General features: G+C 42.3%; 1 protein-coding gene across 3 annotated transcripts in view; it reads right to left on the bottom strand.

Annotated features, from left to right (window-relative positions):
• rdgB (retinal degeneration B) overlaps positions 1–15,230 on the bottom strand; it is a 48,277-nt gene that overhangs the window by 19,070 nt on the left and 13,977 nt on the right. For 2 of the 3 annotated variants that reach the window (XM_084598443.1, XM_084598444.1), the window contains exons 6-14: positions 12,076–12,301; positions 11,284–11,391; positions 11,069–11,185; positions 9,464–9,824; positions 7,467–7,674; positions 6,056–6,405; positions 4,882–5,051; positions 3,759–3,929; positions 1,576–1,731 (exon numbers count right to left, since the gene is read on the bottom strand). In XM_084598443.1, the coding sequence (XP_084454569.1) occupies positions 1,576–1,731; positions 3,759–3,929; positions 4,882–5,051; positions 6,056–6,405; positions 7,467–7,674; positions 9,464–9,824; positions 11,069–11,185; positions 11,284–11,391; positions 12,076–12,301 (1,867 nt within the window). The remainder of the gene's footprint in view (positions 1–1,575; positions 1,732–3,758; positions 3,930–4,881; positions 5,052–6,055; positions 6,406–7,466; positions 7,675–9,463; positions 9,825–11,068; positions 11,186–11,283; positions 11,392–12,075; positions 12,302–15,230) is intronic. The other variant, XM_084598446.1, reaches the window with a different exon arrangement.

Raw genomic sequence — 15,230 nt, 5'->3', positions numbered from 1 at the left:
CTGCACTGTATAATTAACTGACTGCTTCCTACTGAGATCTTAAAAGCAGCAAAGTAAAACCTCCAAAAAATGAATCACTAACAAAAGACAGTTCCAGGCACAGGAGTCTAAATTAAAACGTCTACTGTGTCTAATAAAAGGTATAAAAGGTCATTGTATGTGAAATATAAATGTTACGTGCTACACTAAACCAGAAATGCCCGGTCAAGCCTGTTTGACTAATGCTAATGACAGCAAACAAAAGATTGCAACAGAAGTGCAGCAAGAAAAGCTTAAAATTCAGTGCAGACACTTTAGGTTGGTTACGGGTGAGAATGCGAAAGCATTACATTTTGCGTGACCAAGTTTTTTCATCATTTTTTTTTTTTTTCAGAATGTTTTGTATGCGTAGATTTTTTTGTGAACGAATACCGGCTCACGTTCAGAACTCTGAGCTGCACAGAAAGGAGTGAAGCTGAATCAAGGTTGAGCGGCAGCCGTTGATTCCCCGTTTTCTACCAGCTGTGGTCCTCATTGCCACTGGCAGCAACGCTTACTCGCTGCGGCCTCTCATCTTTGCAGCGGCCTTAAAGCATCAATGGCACAATTCTCTCCAGACTCAAGGGGATTCGCCAGATGGCAGCACTGGGCGCATATACCACTTTTGCCCCTCACTTGCAGGCTTCCCCCCACAAGTTGGAGCTGAAGCGGGATCATCAATGCTCTGAGTTGGTGCCGTGACATCACAATACATACGTGCATCATCTATCAGCACAACAGGTGCACCCTGCTCGGAGACAGTGCAATGAATCTCTTCGGGACCATCTCAAACCGACAAAATGGTTGCCGACAAAATTTTCGCCTAATGGGGCTAGAAATGCTTTCGCATTAAGACCATCAAGAATGTGTTAGCTCATATTGCAACCCACCATTAGTGTAAGAGATTCATGCAAGTGCAGCAAGCGCAAACAGGTGCAAACAAAGACATGCATGCATGAGTCAACTGAACTAGAAACAAAATGCACAAAATTCACGTGCTGGAGGTCAGACAAGATACTGGAGTGGTGTGCTTTACATGAAAAAGTAAAGTAATAAAAAAGCACAAATAATATTCAACAAAAAAAAAATGCTGCATACGTTTGGCAGTGTTGAACTACAACAAAGAAAATGACAAAATTGCAAAATTCCCAAAAACCTCAGAAAGAACTGAGGAAGAAGCAGAATACATTAATTACACATGGCAAACAATAAAAAATATGCCATGCACCCAACGTGGCCAAAAGCACTGACAACAAAGCGAAGCCTATTTACCAGTTACAAGGAAAAAAAAAACAAGTAGCTTCAGTGACAAAAAAATTTGAAGGCTTGAAATAGGTGTACCCCAAGCAAAAAATGAACTGCCACATGCTTTCTTTTTTCTTCTTCCGAGAAAGAAAATAAACACCCCGCAGCAGATTTGAAGGCAAGAGGGAGAGTAGCAATTTTCCCAGTGCTACCTTGCACCCAAAGCGAGAAAAAAAAAGAGGCCTCGAGGCGGGGCACGAAAAATGGCCCTCCCAGGAGGGGTTGGCCAGTTACTGAGCCTGGTGTGCTCACATGAAGTGACAGTGCTGAGGGGGAGGGCCTCAGAGACGCCCGACACAGTGCTGGAGATGCTGGCCTCGCTGGTTCGTCGGCCCATGCAGGCGTAGTTTGATGACGTCGGCGGCAGCCCTTCCACAAAGATGTGGGCATGGCTCTGCAGGTATTCCACTGCCCCAGCGCAGACAGGCACAAAACAAACACACAGGAACAACATGTATGCCCACTAAGAAGCAAGTTGAGGAACAAAGAAAAAACAGAAAGCAGGTTGAGGAGAGGAAGTTTCTACGGGGAGCAGGACAGAGTGATTGGTCGACTGACCAACTGCTGCTACAATGCACATGTCAGAGCCTTGGGTTAACTGCTGTTGATCAAGCGGCAACTGACCAAACAGAAAGCACTGCCTGATTGGCACGAGGCAAAAAACAAGCTGCTAGGAAGGAGGCACCAGGCGACTTATGAGTGAAAAAATCCAGCAATGTGCACACATCAAAACTTTGAGTTGGTACACAGAGGACTTTGCTACACACTGTCAGAATTAAGCCAAGCGACAAAAGTTTCATTTTATTAAGAACAAGCACATGAAGCTTGCAGTGAAATAAGGCCGTGCAGGCATCTGTTGTGTTTACAGTAAATTTAATTCATATCTCAGCCACCTTGCACTGTGCCACAACCATTTCACATTAAGTGTGATGCATATACATGTCATTAGCACAGAGTAGAAAAACCCATCTGAAGCGCCTGGAACAATAAATGAGCTTGCTATAGTATGCCTAGTTGCCAGGTGGCCTCAATCACTCAATTTTTCAAGATTCTTACACCATCTAGGATGTTTACTTTACAGCTCAATATTCTTATCAATTAAGTGTAATATCATACTTATTGCAATTGTACTGTAGAATACAACTTTAAAAAACAATTACAGTTGGTAACAATGTCCCATGTTTCCCAGTGTCCTGCATTACTTCACTTACCAATCACTACAGTAAACAAAACCAGCTTATTAACGTTTGACTTATACAAAAAATTCCAAAGGCATAAAAATTATTACTATAAGAAAACAGAGCAAAGATACTGACAAGTAGAGCATCTGAGGTGCTACAGCCCTTTCTTACTAATGCGGAAAAACTATGAACTAGTGAACCTGAAATTAATTATAGTAGTACTACAAAAAAAAAACTTTCATGCAGCTCACCTTAATCTCAACCCAAATTAAGATTCTCTTACTCAATTATAGCTAAAACAACCGGCCGAGTTTGCCTTCCACAAACCTATTCATAAAAGTGACCATTGATGAAAAGTTGTTACTTGTGCTTTTAATTTCATGCAAAAGCACTTGACGCATATGTCAAAGTTTCAGAAAATCTGGGCAAATGTATTTGTACTGAACATCATTTTTAGATACATTGTACTAATCGTGTCCAGAAAATATAACATACAAGGCAATTCAAGGTTAGTCACAAAATCTGCGGGAGAGGCAGACAAAGTAATAAGCAGAATGCAGCATTTCCTAATGCAACCGTACAGTCACTAACCCACTAGTAAAGTACAATACAGCACAAGCAGAATGCTATGCATTTTGTTGTGCTAGTACCATGAACTGCGAAGTCCAGTAACTCAACAATGCAGTTACATTACCTGCCAAAATTGTACTTCAAGTGCAACAATTAGAATTTGCATTCTGTCATGTGATGGTCAGTTCCTATTTTTCTTTACCAAGAACTGTCTTCGACACAGATTTATCAAAGGCATGACCTGTCCTTGCAATAAGTCAACCAAATACCAGAAGACTTAGGCTGAAACATATTTGCAGATGCCATAAGGATAATATTATGAATAATGTGGGCATCATTACTGCAACAAAGAAGGAGGTTGCACTTCTCCCTCCTCCGAGCTCTAGGTACTGTACCTATTATGAACTTTCAAGTTATTCAGATGCTTTAAACATAAAAAACCAGCACTTTCACAGCATGTTTTCCGAAAGGTTGCAACATGCTCTAAAAACATGATTTTTCCAGCGGACTAGTTAGAAGCCTGCACCTAGCTCCCTCTTGAGTGCATATCATGCAGTAGGCTAAAGTAATATGAAGCGAACCACAATAAAATTACATACTTGTGTGATGCTGAAGCTAAATAGTCATTCAAGGTATAGCAATTTGGATGCTGGCCTTAGAAACCAGTCAAGCAAGAGGACTCACATAAGTGAATCGGCTGGCCGTCGCCGAGTGGGTACTTTTGGTACCGGGGCACGTTTACGGGCGGCAACTGGGAAAATCGGGCACTCAGCAAAGGTTCGAGGCGCGCTGCCAGGGGGTCCGTGGGGTGAAACAGGTTGTAAACTTGTGAGCATTGTGGCCGAGGAAGGGGAGCTAGGAAAGAAAAAAGAAGAAACAGTGAAGAAAGGTCGGACCCTTGTTTTTTCATGTTACATTGCAAAAACATGCATGAATATGCCAAGGAGTGCATGAATACAGTGAGGGAAAAGTACCATTATAAGCAGCAAGAAGCAAGACAGAGCACCGAAAAATCATATCCACTGCTTGCTTCTTTGTGGCACAGTGAGTCACATATGCGGCTCTCTGTAAACTACATCAGTCCGAAACCTAAACAAGCTTGGTTAAAAAGAAAAGAAAATCTAATTTGGCACTAACAAGTTGATGTGCACATCTCCAGGAAACAAAGATCCAGTAACCTATCAAGTAGCTTTTATGAACACAAGTTGAGAAGTAGGCAAATAATTAATTCTCATCCATTAAATGTGATGAGAAAAGATCAAACAGAATGCTGCCCTTTTCAAAAGTTCACTTCTAACAATTCATAAAAACTTAACAGTTCATAACTAGACCTAACCTGACGTTTCACATTTGCATGCTGCATTTTCAATGGTACCATATACATAGTACTATATTCATAAGGCACCAATCCATGATATGTTTTGAGAGGGGACAAACTCCCTGTTCCCACAGAGTGTAAGACTCAATATGCACTGCTCAATCAAATACACACATAAAAAAAGGTGCTGGAAGAGGAAAAACGCGTTTTTAATAAGAGCAGCAAGAGCAAGCTTGTATAACCTCAAGTGCATATCAAACATTAGAAATTAAATTAGAAATTAACAGTGCTGGTACCTGGATCATAGGCCACACCCCACCAAGTCCTCTCACTGATATGTTCGCACACACTTAAGTGTCTTTTGGCAATGTCCACCTCTCACACATTTCAAACTTTCGTGAAGTGCAAAGAATGACACTTTTTGTTTAACCCTGCTTGACATTCGACAACATGAAAGCTTTTTTTGCAACAAGTCCCTTCTCTACCTACCGTTCTTGTCATCGAACGAAAGCATCTTGCGGTAAGCCAGCACCAGAGCCATGGGGGAGCCAAACATAAAGAAGTCGGACACATCAAAGTCAAACCGGCCATGGCCGCCCTGTTCACTGGAGCACGAACTGGAGCGCCGTGGAGGAGGGGCACTGAGCAGTCTGTGGAACCTGGAACACCGTGAGAAGAAGTCTGATACTGTGACACACCGACTGAGCAGCAAGGCCATGCGAGCCCCTGTCCCACACACAAAAGTGGAATGAGGCAGACCAGGTCACAATTGGCCACAAATGTATCCCGGAAACTATTCAGAGACAAGCCCTTTGGCTGCAGGTGCTCAGTATGTGGCCATGGTCCTGTACATACGGTCTTTATGACAACAGATGTAACAACATTGGAGTTCAGCCTGTCACCAAGAGGGGGCACATGCGTGAAATGCTCAGAGCTTGGCAGTGCGGCATTGGCCAACACTACATCTAAAGAAACTTGGCGACAGGTGACCCGACACAAACTAGTGCTACATCCAACCATGCTGGTATGTGGTATGTGGGGTTTAATGATCACTATAATTTGTCATGACAGAAGGAAACACACACAGCTGTATCACACAGGGAGGACACCTAAACTCCACCTTGATGGATTTGAGAAGTTCAGGGGTGAAGGAGGAAATGAAAGGAAGAAGAAAAAAAATGCAGAAGCTCTAGATCAATTAAAAATGTCCCAAAAGTGCAGGTTGGCGCCAAGAGAGGCACCGCAAGAAAGCAGCACAAACAAATTTTGACCATCTGGCTGCTCTTTAATGCGCACTGACACTGCACAGGACATGAATGCTTCTACATTTCACCTTCGTTGAAGCAGTACTACTACAATCTGGATCTGAACCCACAACGCTGGGTTCAGTAGCCAAGTTTATCATTGACAGACCATGAGTTATCGTTATGCTTTTATTGGGGCTGCGCTACAGCCACACTACCTTCAGTGACTGAGCTATATGTAAATGCAATGAGTTTCTATTACTCACATTACTAGTCTATACACCCTTCAGTGCAACTCTGATGGCTTTGAGCAAACTTAAGAGATGCAGTGCAACTTTAATTAGAATTTCCTCAAATTCACTCCCGAAATCCTGCAGAACTGCGGTAATGAGCACTGCTGGATCGAGGAGGCAACTTACGATGCAGCTCCTTCCCCTATGCCAGTGACTTCCGACGCAGTGGCAGCTGCAGCAGCTGCATCAGGAGGGTGTGATGCTGACTTGCGGTAGTTACGGAAGGGGGTTCCCTGAGCTGCAGCGACGGTTCCAGCCGCCGCTGTTGCTGGTGCTGTGCCACCAGTAGCACCATCTTCAGCATCCTCGTTCCCACTACCATCGCTGATGGAGATGAGGGGGTTTGGGCGTGGGGCAGAGCTCGCATTCTCCTCGTTTATGCTGTTCTCACTGCCATAGCGGCTGCTCATCTGGGCTGCCCGGCAGAGCGCATCGAAACCCAGGATAGAGCCAACGCTGTCTCCAATGAGAGCAACCTGCAAGAAAGGACATGCTGATGTAGGACATATATGCCTCACAGGGAAACGTGCAATGCATTTCTATAGCATGAATTTCTTATGCACAAACAATGCCTTTCAGAGTGGATGCAATCAAATGTAATGGAACTTGAAAAATAATGCCTTGAAACACATCAAACCAGGCATGTCAAACGAATGCAGGAAATCACTTTTATGATGAACAGGTTAAATCGCAGCTCTGATACATCTCCAGTGGCTTGTTTACATAGCAACTTCAAGTGACAGGAACCAATATACATACTGCCAGAGATCTCAGAACCAGTTCTGTGTCATAAACTTGGATATACAAGGGCCTTGAGGAAATCACATAATTAATCACTTAAAGGTGGAGATTTTTTTCTGTGACTTCTTAAAATGTTCCTTTAACAGGTATAAAAATTTACTTGAAAAAAAAAAATGAATTTGAAAAATTTTCTCCCATTTCGATAATTATTAACGCCTGGATAGAGCTATATAAATTTTTCTGACAAAAAAAATGGACACATAAAAAGAAACAGTGCAAGCTTTGCATACGTTCATATAAACATAAAGTGCACGCGAGCGACACGAACTGGTTGACCATTTGTATTTTGTAAATAATGTACAAAGCTCCCGCTGTCCTTTCTTCCTATCGCTCCCCTCTATAGTTTCCCTCGCTATCTATCCCCTTTTTTTCCCCGCCAGCAGCCGCTCAGGTGCTTCAGATGTTTTAGATAGCAGTTGCCGCGGCCGGCAACACTCTTCTCCTACTTTTTGATTATTTAATAATAATAAACCACTACAACCACCAAAAGAGCAATGACACAGAAACAGAAGTGAAAAGTTTGATTCAACAAAGTTAACATGCCAAACGCAATGGGCCCTTGCATTCCCTGTGGGATCCCTTTTTGTCATCCAATTTTATCAACCTCTATTTCCTGTTGTCTGTTTTATTACCACGACCAGGCAGATACAAGTGCTGACCCACTGTAATGCTGCTGCAAAGAGATGAGACAGAGTGATTGTTTGTAGAAATCGTAACAAGCAGAGAGTCACAGCACCTGTCCTGCAAAGCCCTGGCCCTGTTCCGACTTCAGGAAGTCATGGTAGGCTTGGTTGGCTGCACAAACAGTTCGAGACACGAGTTCCGGGTACTCGGGCGAGGAAACCGCAAACAGTGGCAGTGCGCCCAGTGGTATCGAGTCTTGGTGACGGAAAGCGCCCCCGTCAACCGCTGACGGTGACGCCTGGAAGCTGTAAGGGCTCAGGCTGCATGGGAAGGAAACAAAGAGACCCATACATCAGGAGGGATACACTTGTATATGAAAGACATGTGTAACATAATTTCTTTGTTTTCTCCTTTCACCTGCTAGAGAAAAAGTGAATATAGCATTACTTGCACTTCCAAACTAACATCTTAAAAAGAGTACCTTTCCTTTTTCGTTGACTCCCCTAGGCATGTGTATCCAATTAAAAAAGTTTGACAGATATGCCATGAGGAAATTTTTGCCCCTTCCCCTCCTCAACGTTATCAGTTTTTTTTTTAAAGGAGGATGCAGGACTAAAGGTTCTACTTTTTAACCGCTCCATCTATTTCAATAAAATTTTCAGGGATGGCTTATCCTTCTCTTATTAGAATATATTCTAATTTTCATCAATTTAGCACAAATAGAAAAAAAGTTGTAGCTGTCATAATGAGTTGTTAGGTGTGTCAGCATAAGAAAACTACCATTTCAAAAATCACGAAGGTGTACTAACCGTTTGTCCTTAGATAATTTCTAGGTAGTTCATTGTGCAGGATAAGGCCAATTGCAAGTTCTTTAGGACATTGTTGTAAAAATCTGTGCCCTTTAAAAATGAACTTCATTTTTTTCTGTTGTCATTATATGTCTCATATTTGACTCTTTTTTTCCTTAGAGAATAATTAGGAGTCCAAAAAGTACCTTATCCTGTTTCCAACAAAATTTTAGTCCAGAAACCACCTTGAAAGCAGCCTTTTCAAAACAGTTTAGAAAGTGCTCTCCTAACGTTTGTGCTCGTGCAAAAAGTGTAGACTGAAAAAATAAGTTCAATCTTTTCAGAACATCATATTCAAATTTACGGCCTAAATATATATAAATCAAAGTGGCTTGGTGCATACATTGGACGATCCTGTTCAACATGACACTGCTTTGTGGTGATTGCTTCCTGTTGCCTCTTTCTTTCTTTTTAGCTGTCCAGCGCCCTTGTCTGCACTCGTGAAATGCTTTCCTTGATTGCTTGCTGGGCGTGCCTCTTTGTCTATGCTCCATATTCTATCTCCAGCTTGTCGCATACTTTCATTAGCTAGGCTCCCAGTTGTGCAAAAAAGTATTTGAATGTTACGTGCTGCGTTTTAGTCAATCCAAGCTCCTAATTCAGTTTACCAGCCAATCTGCTGTTGCCAGGGCCCAAAATTTTCCTTTTTTTCTGTTTTTCTTTTTAGCTGTCTGTTGTACTCTCGATGGCAGGTCCTTTTTGGCTACACTCTGCATTCTGTTTCTTGACCGCTATGAGGCTGTGCCACGAAATCAGCGTCTATAGACGCTTTCGGTAGTGAGTGCAACCTATCTCGCAAAAACATTTATTTTAATTATTCTACTGTGCAGGTGACAGCCAAACTTGGTGAGAAGTTTCTTTATGCACAATCCAAAGCAACAAAATTTTAAAAACACTTTTTTTTTAAATTAAAATTATGATTTTAGCCCCGCATCACCCTTGAGTTCTTCAGCATTCTTCATTGGTATTGTTGTGTCTAAAGAGCATCAACTGCATTGCGAAAAATTAAATACCACCAGTGGTTGATTTCCTTACACGAGAGAATGAAAAATTGTCTTTGAAAATCCATCACTGAGAAAAAACTTGAAAAGGCATTGAAAGTATTCAATGAATTTCGCCAGACCTTTCTTTGTGACCTTCCAGCTCGCTAGAAATGCCAGAAGGTGACAGGGAAAGAGGCCCCGAGACAAAGAAACAGTAACATTAATAGAGGGTGTTCTAGTGGACCTCCCTTCTCGGCCTTTTCCTACGTAAGACTCACTTGGAGAGAACTGCCAGTGCCTCGGCACAGGGTGCCGGGCAGCTCACTAGGCGCAAGGCGACACGCCCCAGCATGGTCGGGTAGTGCTGCCGAATGGCCGAATCCATGGCAGCCCGGAAGGTGGCCAGATCCGCTGTCTTCGGGGTGGGTCCTTCGGCACCAGAGTCCAGCACGTTGCCAGCATGCAGGACCAGCACCAGCACCGAAGTTGGACAGGGCGTTGCCGAAACTCCTGCCTGGTGCCCCGGCGACGCCATCGGAGAATCCGACAGCGAAGTCGATGCACCCGTCGTGGACGCAGAGCGGCCAAAGCTCACCGCGTGTGTGCGTCGGATGTGGGATGCACTAAATATGCTGTCCTCTGCAGGAACAAATGTGTACCATGAGGAAGCCCTGATTACAGCACTAAGGTAAACCATTTTTTATAGTGTGAGAGAATACAGAGGCTGTTACCCTTTTGCTTATGGAGTAACTGTGATTCATCCACAGTTGCAGAGCAACAGCATAACAAATGCATAGCAATGCACTGCCAAAGCAACGGCAAGTCCTGCAGTACGACGCTGCAGTCGCACAGTCAATTAATAAGAGAAGAGATTTAATTGGTGACAGATGTGTGCCCCATTCCGGCCAACGAGGCACAGCTAGGTGACAGAAGAGCAAGACTTGTGTAACACCACTTTCGACTGATATTGAATTTTTAGCCGAAATTCTCCGCATTTTTTTACACGCCTCTCAATAAGAAATGCAATTAATTATATATATTACTCAACAAGTACCTCATTACATACCACATTTTTAATATGTGGTATTTGAGTAGGGCTTATTAATTTTGAGCACAAATTTAGCACATCTATAGATAAGCTTAGCTAATACACTCAACAGTAAGCAGCATGAGATGCTAGCACTTTCATACTCTGAACAAAAATGCAGGCTGCCTCTTTCTTGTGAGGTGTTTATCTGTTAGTTGGTCGATACAAATGCCAGTGAAGAGTTTTCCTGATGTATGATCTTGCACCATCCTAAAGATCAGCTTGTCTTGCAACAAAATAGCCAAGCTCATGCAAGACAATAACATCCAAACCTACCAGTTCGGTGCAGCAGTGGCCCCGGTAAAAAATTATCAGGAAAATGCACCGACACCAAAGGTAGCATTGAAATGCAAATTTTTAACACACAATGAAAACAATTTAAACAGTAAGGAAGTGCAGGACACCCCCTATAAATACTCTCAATTTCTCGGTACCATCCCATCTCAGTCAACTTAACAGAAGACATTTAGAGGAACAGCTTATCCTTAGATATGATTATAGAAATAATAGCATACACTGTTTAATTTTCCCTAACGATGACATTAATGAGGCCAGAACTCGTGGTTATTGGCAGAAAAGTATGCTTTAAATTGGCAAAGAAAGTTGGGTCAGAGACAAAAGTTGTGTCGTGCTGTGTTAAAACTTCATAGATCTCCATATAGTTGCATGATGAGGATATACTACCGTTTGCAGACAGAACTGAGAGCCGCATGGAGGGTTAATATTACTGGAAGATACCCTAGATGTCAATTCGGCTTTACTTTAAAAAGACATTAAGATTCTCATTTGTGCTCACCGTCCGGTGTGGATGCCCCGCCGAAGATTCCGCCTTTCTCATTTTCCGAAGAGACCATTTCCAGAGAACTCCACTTCGTCATTGGGCTAAAGCCATAGTCCTCAGCAACGCAGATGTCTACAAGTATGCCGACAGTGCAAAGACAAATATACAGGGTAAGTGGCCTGGACCGAGTCTGTTTCCATGCACTACAGAATTCATGAATAAGGGCTTACCTTCAGCGTCAAAAAACTCGTCATTGGAGCTGCTGTCCGACTCCCGAACTATACTCTCCATCCTCCAGTTGGCAAGCTGCAGGTCAAAACTTTGCGTGGAGCTTCCACCTGCGCAGCCGAGTTTGTGCATGAGTCACAATAAGGAGCCCTTCATGCCTGAAGACAAATTCACTTTTAGTCAGCTAATGCAGCCACCTTAGACAGGTAAGCAGGGAGCTTACGATTCCCCTGCTACCATGATGCTCAATACATGGCAAGTTTCTTTGATCAACATACTGTTTTTTGGCCCTGTGTTTTCAAGAGGGCTACACCCATAGGCCACAGTAGAAGTGATCTACAGATTAAGGAACTTTGGCATGCGAATAAATAAATGGGCTGTTGTACTGGTGAGCAAGTAAAATGAGAACCCAAAAATAAGAAGTCTAGATCCAGAGCCACACAATTAATTTCAAAACATTGTCTACCCGTGTGGAAATCTGTCATAGAGGATGCACGTCTTCCATCTTGAAGAATTCATTCCAAGACGTTGATCTTGACTTCAAACAGTGACAGAAGCAGTTGGCTGTTGTTGCGGGGCTTGCAAGTGTGGTGAGCATAGTTTTGTTATGTTACAGATCTGTGTCTCAAATTCTCGCACCTAATTAGCAATTAAGTATCGCTAAGGTGCAGCAATTTCCAGCAGATTAATTTCAATACTAACCCCACTAGTGGTTTACAGTAACCTCCACCTCAACACTGTATGGTTCTTCTTCACTCAATGATGAGTGTACTGACAGGTGACTGTCAACTCACTGGGCGAATGGAGTGCCCCCTTCGAGTTGCTCCTGACCCAGGACTTGCGTGGTCCTTGGGCATGACCCCTGCCGTCCGCCGGTTTGGAGCTTGCAATGTCCGGCTCTGACTCTGGCTCCTGAGTCAGCCTTGTTGGGCTGCGGCTTTTGGAACGCGCTCTGCTGGCAGGCTTGACAGGGTCACCCACTGTCACCTCTTTGTCCTTGTCTATCACATTTAGGTCCACCTTTAATGAGATGGAAAAGAAAGAGAAAGTTCTTTCACTTATTCTTTCCAGTTTTCTTCTTCTATGAGCCAATGAAAGTGCATTCATTGTTTTACCGTATCCAACCTCGAATCACTAGAACCACCCACAAAGGGGAAGAAAAAACCACTGGTCTCTCCAAGAAAGGTAATATCACAGAATCGCTACAACCTTTTCTGGTGCTAGATGGTATACGCTCCAGCGTAGATAACATTCTCTATGTAAGTAGAAGCAAAGACTGTGTTTCAATCACAATTAATCTGAGGCAGCGCATCCTTCTTTTATTAAGATACTTTAAGTTGTAAAGAGAGTGAAGATGCTTGCATTAGGGAGTTGCTATCTGCTTTCACCACTCCTCAATCAGTGGTAAATGGAGCTGCTATCACTACCCACAGCTTGTTACCATAAAATGCTTTTTCATGAGATTCTGTTGCAAATGACAGCAGCAGGCAGAATTCCTTGCATGCAGCTTCCCCTCCTGGCTTTGTAGCAAAGTAGGCACAAGCAGAAAGCTGTCAAGCACAAACAGAACGTAAACATCGATCAGTAAAGCCAACACGCCAAACAAAATAAATGATAATAAAAAAAAGAATTTAGAAATTTGACTTTACAGACAAAAGAAAAGAAATAGTGTCCTCATTTGCAGGTAATTATAAGTGCACTGAAATGGGTTCAAAATTTAAACAACAGATAGTGAATGCTAATGATTGTTGGACCCTAACTGTACATGCAGTACAAGATGCTTGGTAGCCACTTGGGTCAAACAGAACACTTCGGAGTTCTGTTATTTCTCTTCTAGTGCGTGAAGCCAATGTAAAAAGAGATATTTTGTACCTTACTTTTAGCCCCATGAAAGAATACATAATTGTACGGTAAATTATTTTATGAGTTTGTCAAAATTTACAATCTGGATCATTCGAGCAACAAATGTGTGTTTTGCCACTGCAATTTCTCGAATAAAAACTGCCATGTATAATGTGAAGTAGTAGGATCAAAAAAGAAACACTGAAAGACCTCCAACTATTCACTATTCCTCCAACACTAGACCTCCAACACTATTCAGCCTTATGCACAAGCAAAAACGCCTACGACATTTTAGTGCCCCGTCTGCTTGATTGATCAGCATTCAGACAGCTTGCTCTACACCTCTAATCAATAAAAAAATGAAATGATGATTTCGCAAAGCAAAAAACCAACAAATATCTATGACTCTGGCAGCTGAACCAGTTTCCCATTTATATCATAGCAAAGCATGAGGCACTTTGGATATTTTAATGGCTTCTCCTGGCTTACCTTTAACTGTCGAGTCGTGAATACTCAGAATTAGATAAGAAAGTAGCTGGTAAAATGCTGCATGTATTCACAAAAGAAAGACGATTGGCAGCAAGGAGGAAAGTGCACACAGTTTTGTTTTTCCATGAAAAATAAAATAAAATTAGAAAGGATGACACTTCTAGCAGTATTATTTGGATAAAACCAATTTTATTTGCACATTTTCAAATTCACCACTCCAATTTTAGTTCAAATGCAGAGAGTCGACTGTTCTGGTATACAGCATCTGCCCAAACAAGAGAATAAAAAGTTGAACAACAAAACAAAACTCTGTCACTAAGATCCAAAGTCCCCGCAAAACATATTGCCACTGGCCACCACCTAGGATGCATACATGTAATTAAGCCCATTCAAATAATAAAGCAAGACAAAAGAACATCCAAAGTCCCCGCAAAACATATTGCCACTGGCCACCACCTAGGATGCATACATGTAATTAAGCCCATTCAAATAATAAAGCAAGACAAAATAACATGAATGTCTATCAAAAACACATAATTTCTGTGAATAAATACACATAAAAGAACATTTGTGCAACCAAAGACAATAAAACTATGATGTTCAAAGAGTGTAGAGGACTCTCAAACACTACTATGGTACCGTGCCATCACGACGACCAGCACATTGCTCGCTGAAACAAGAGACGCCTCTACAGAAACAGCCCTTCAGGCATGATAAGTGTAACATGGATGGAACACACACACATCAAAAAACGGGGTGAGCGATAAAGATCACAGCAAGGCATGCGTGCATATCCTAAAACAACATTTGGAGGTACACGCATATCTTCACTCTCTATCAGAAAGAGACAAACAGAACAGGACAGACCGAATCTTTGGCCAGCATAAATGAGCTGAATAATCTGACAGCTTAAAGACAAACAAAAAAGAACAAAGGCACAAAACGTGTCACTTTCCGCCCCATACTTCATTGAATGTTTATCTTGCTCAACGGGCAACTGCTTAACCCTCCTTGATTCTCATGACATCGAATGCACTGGTAACTAAGGAAGGTGGAGGATGTACACAGCTGCAAAAGACTTGAGACTCTTTTCTTAGATATGAGGGGCAGATATCTCATGGTGCCCATAACAAAGAAAGCAGTGTGCATTAAATGGGCTAGCTGTCATGGCCTTGGAGAAAAAAAGCTGGTTCATGATTGGCCAGCAAAATCCATCCCCCTTGAACCTGTCACATTTTGCCCCATACAGTATGCAAACCCACAAGTGCTTGTAACAAGGACAAACACAGGAACATAGGCTATTGCACATTACAGCATTTTAGCCACAGGAAAACATGAACACCGCTAGAGAACACATGTGGAACTGCAAAAATGTGCATTCTAAAAATGATCAACACATACATTGGGACAATATCACAAAACTAGGCTACTTTCAGAAATGAGCAGTCTACTAAGTAGAAGCAGTTCGACCAGGCGGCTAGCGGCGTTGCAAATGACTATGGACAAGGTAAGTAAAAGAAAAACAACACTCCAAGTAAAAACAAACCTATTAGAACCAACTGCAGTCGATACCCTGAGAGCAGCTTGTGTACCAAAAGAGCAACACTAGTAACAAAAA

The sequence above is a fragment of the Amblyomma maculatum genome, chromosome 3 (assembly GCF_055883805.1).
Source record: "Amblyomma maculatum isolate TAMU_Amacu chromosome 3, ASM5588380v1, whole genome shotgun sequence".
Lineage (NCBI taxonomy): Eukaryota > Metazoa > Arthropoda > Arachnida > Ixodida > Ixodidae > Amblyomma > Amblyomma maculatum.
Note: the sequence above shows the minus strand (reverse complement) of the source record. Positions and strands in the feature narration are given on the sequence as shown.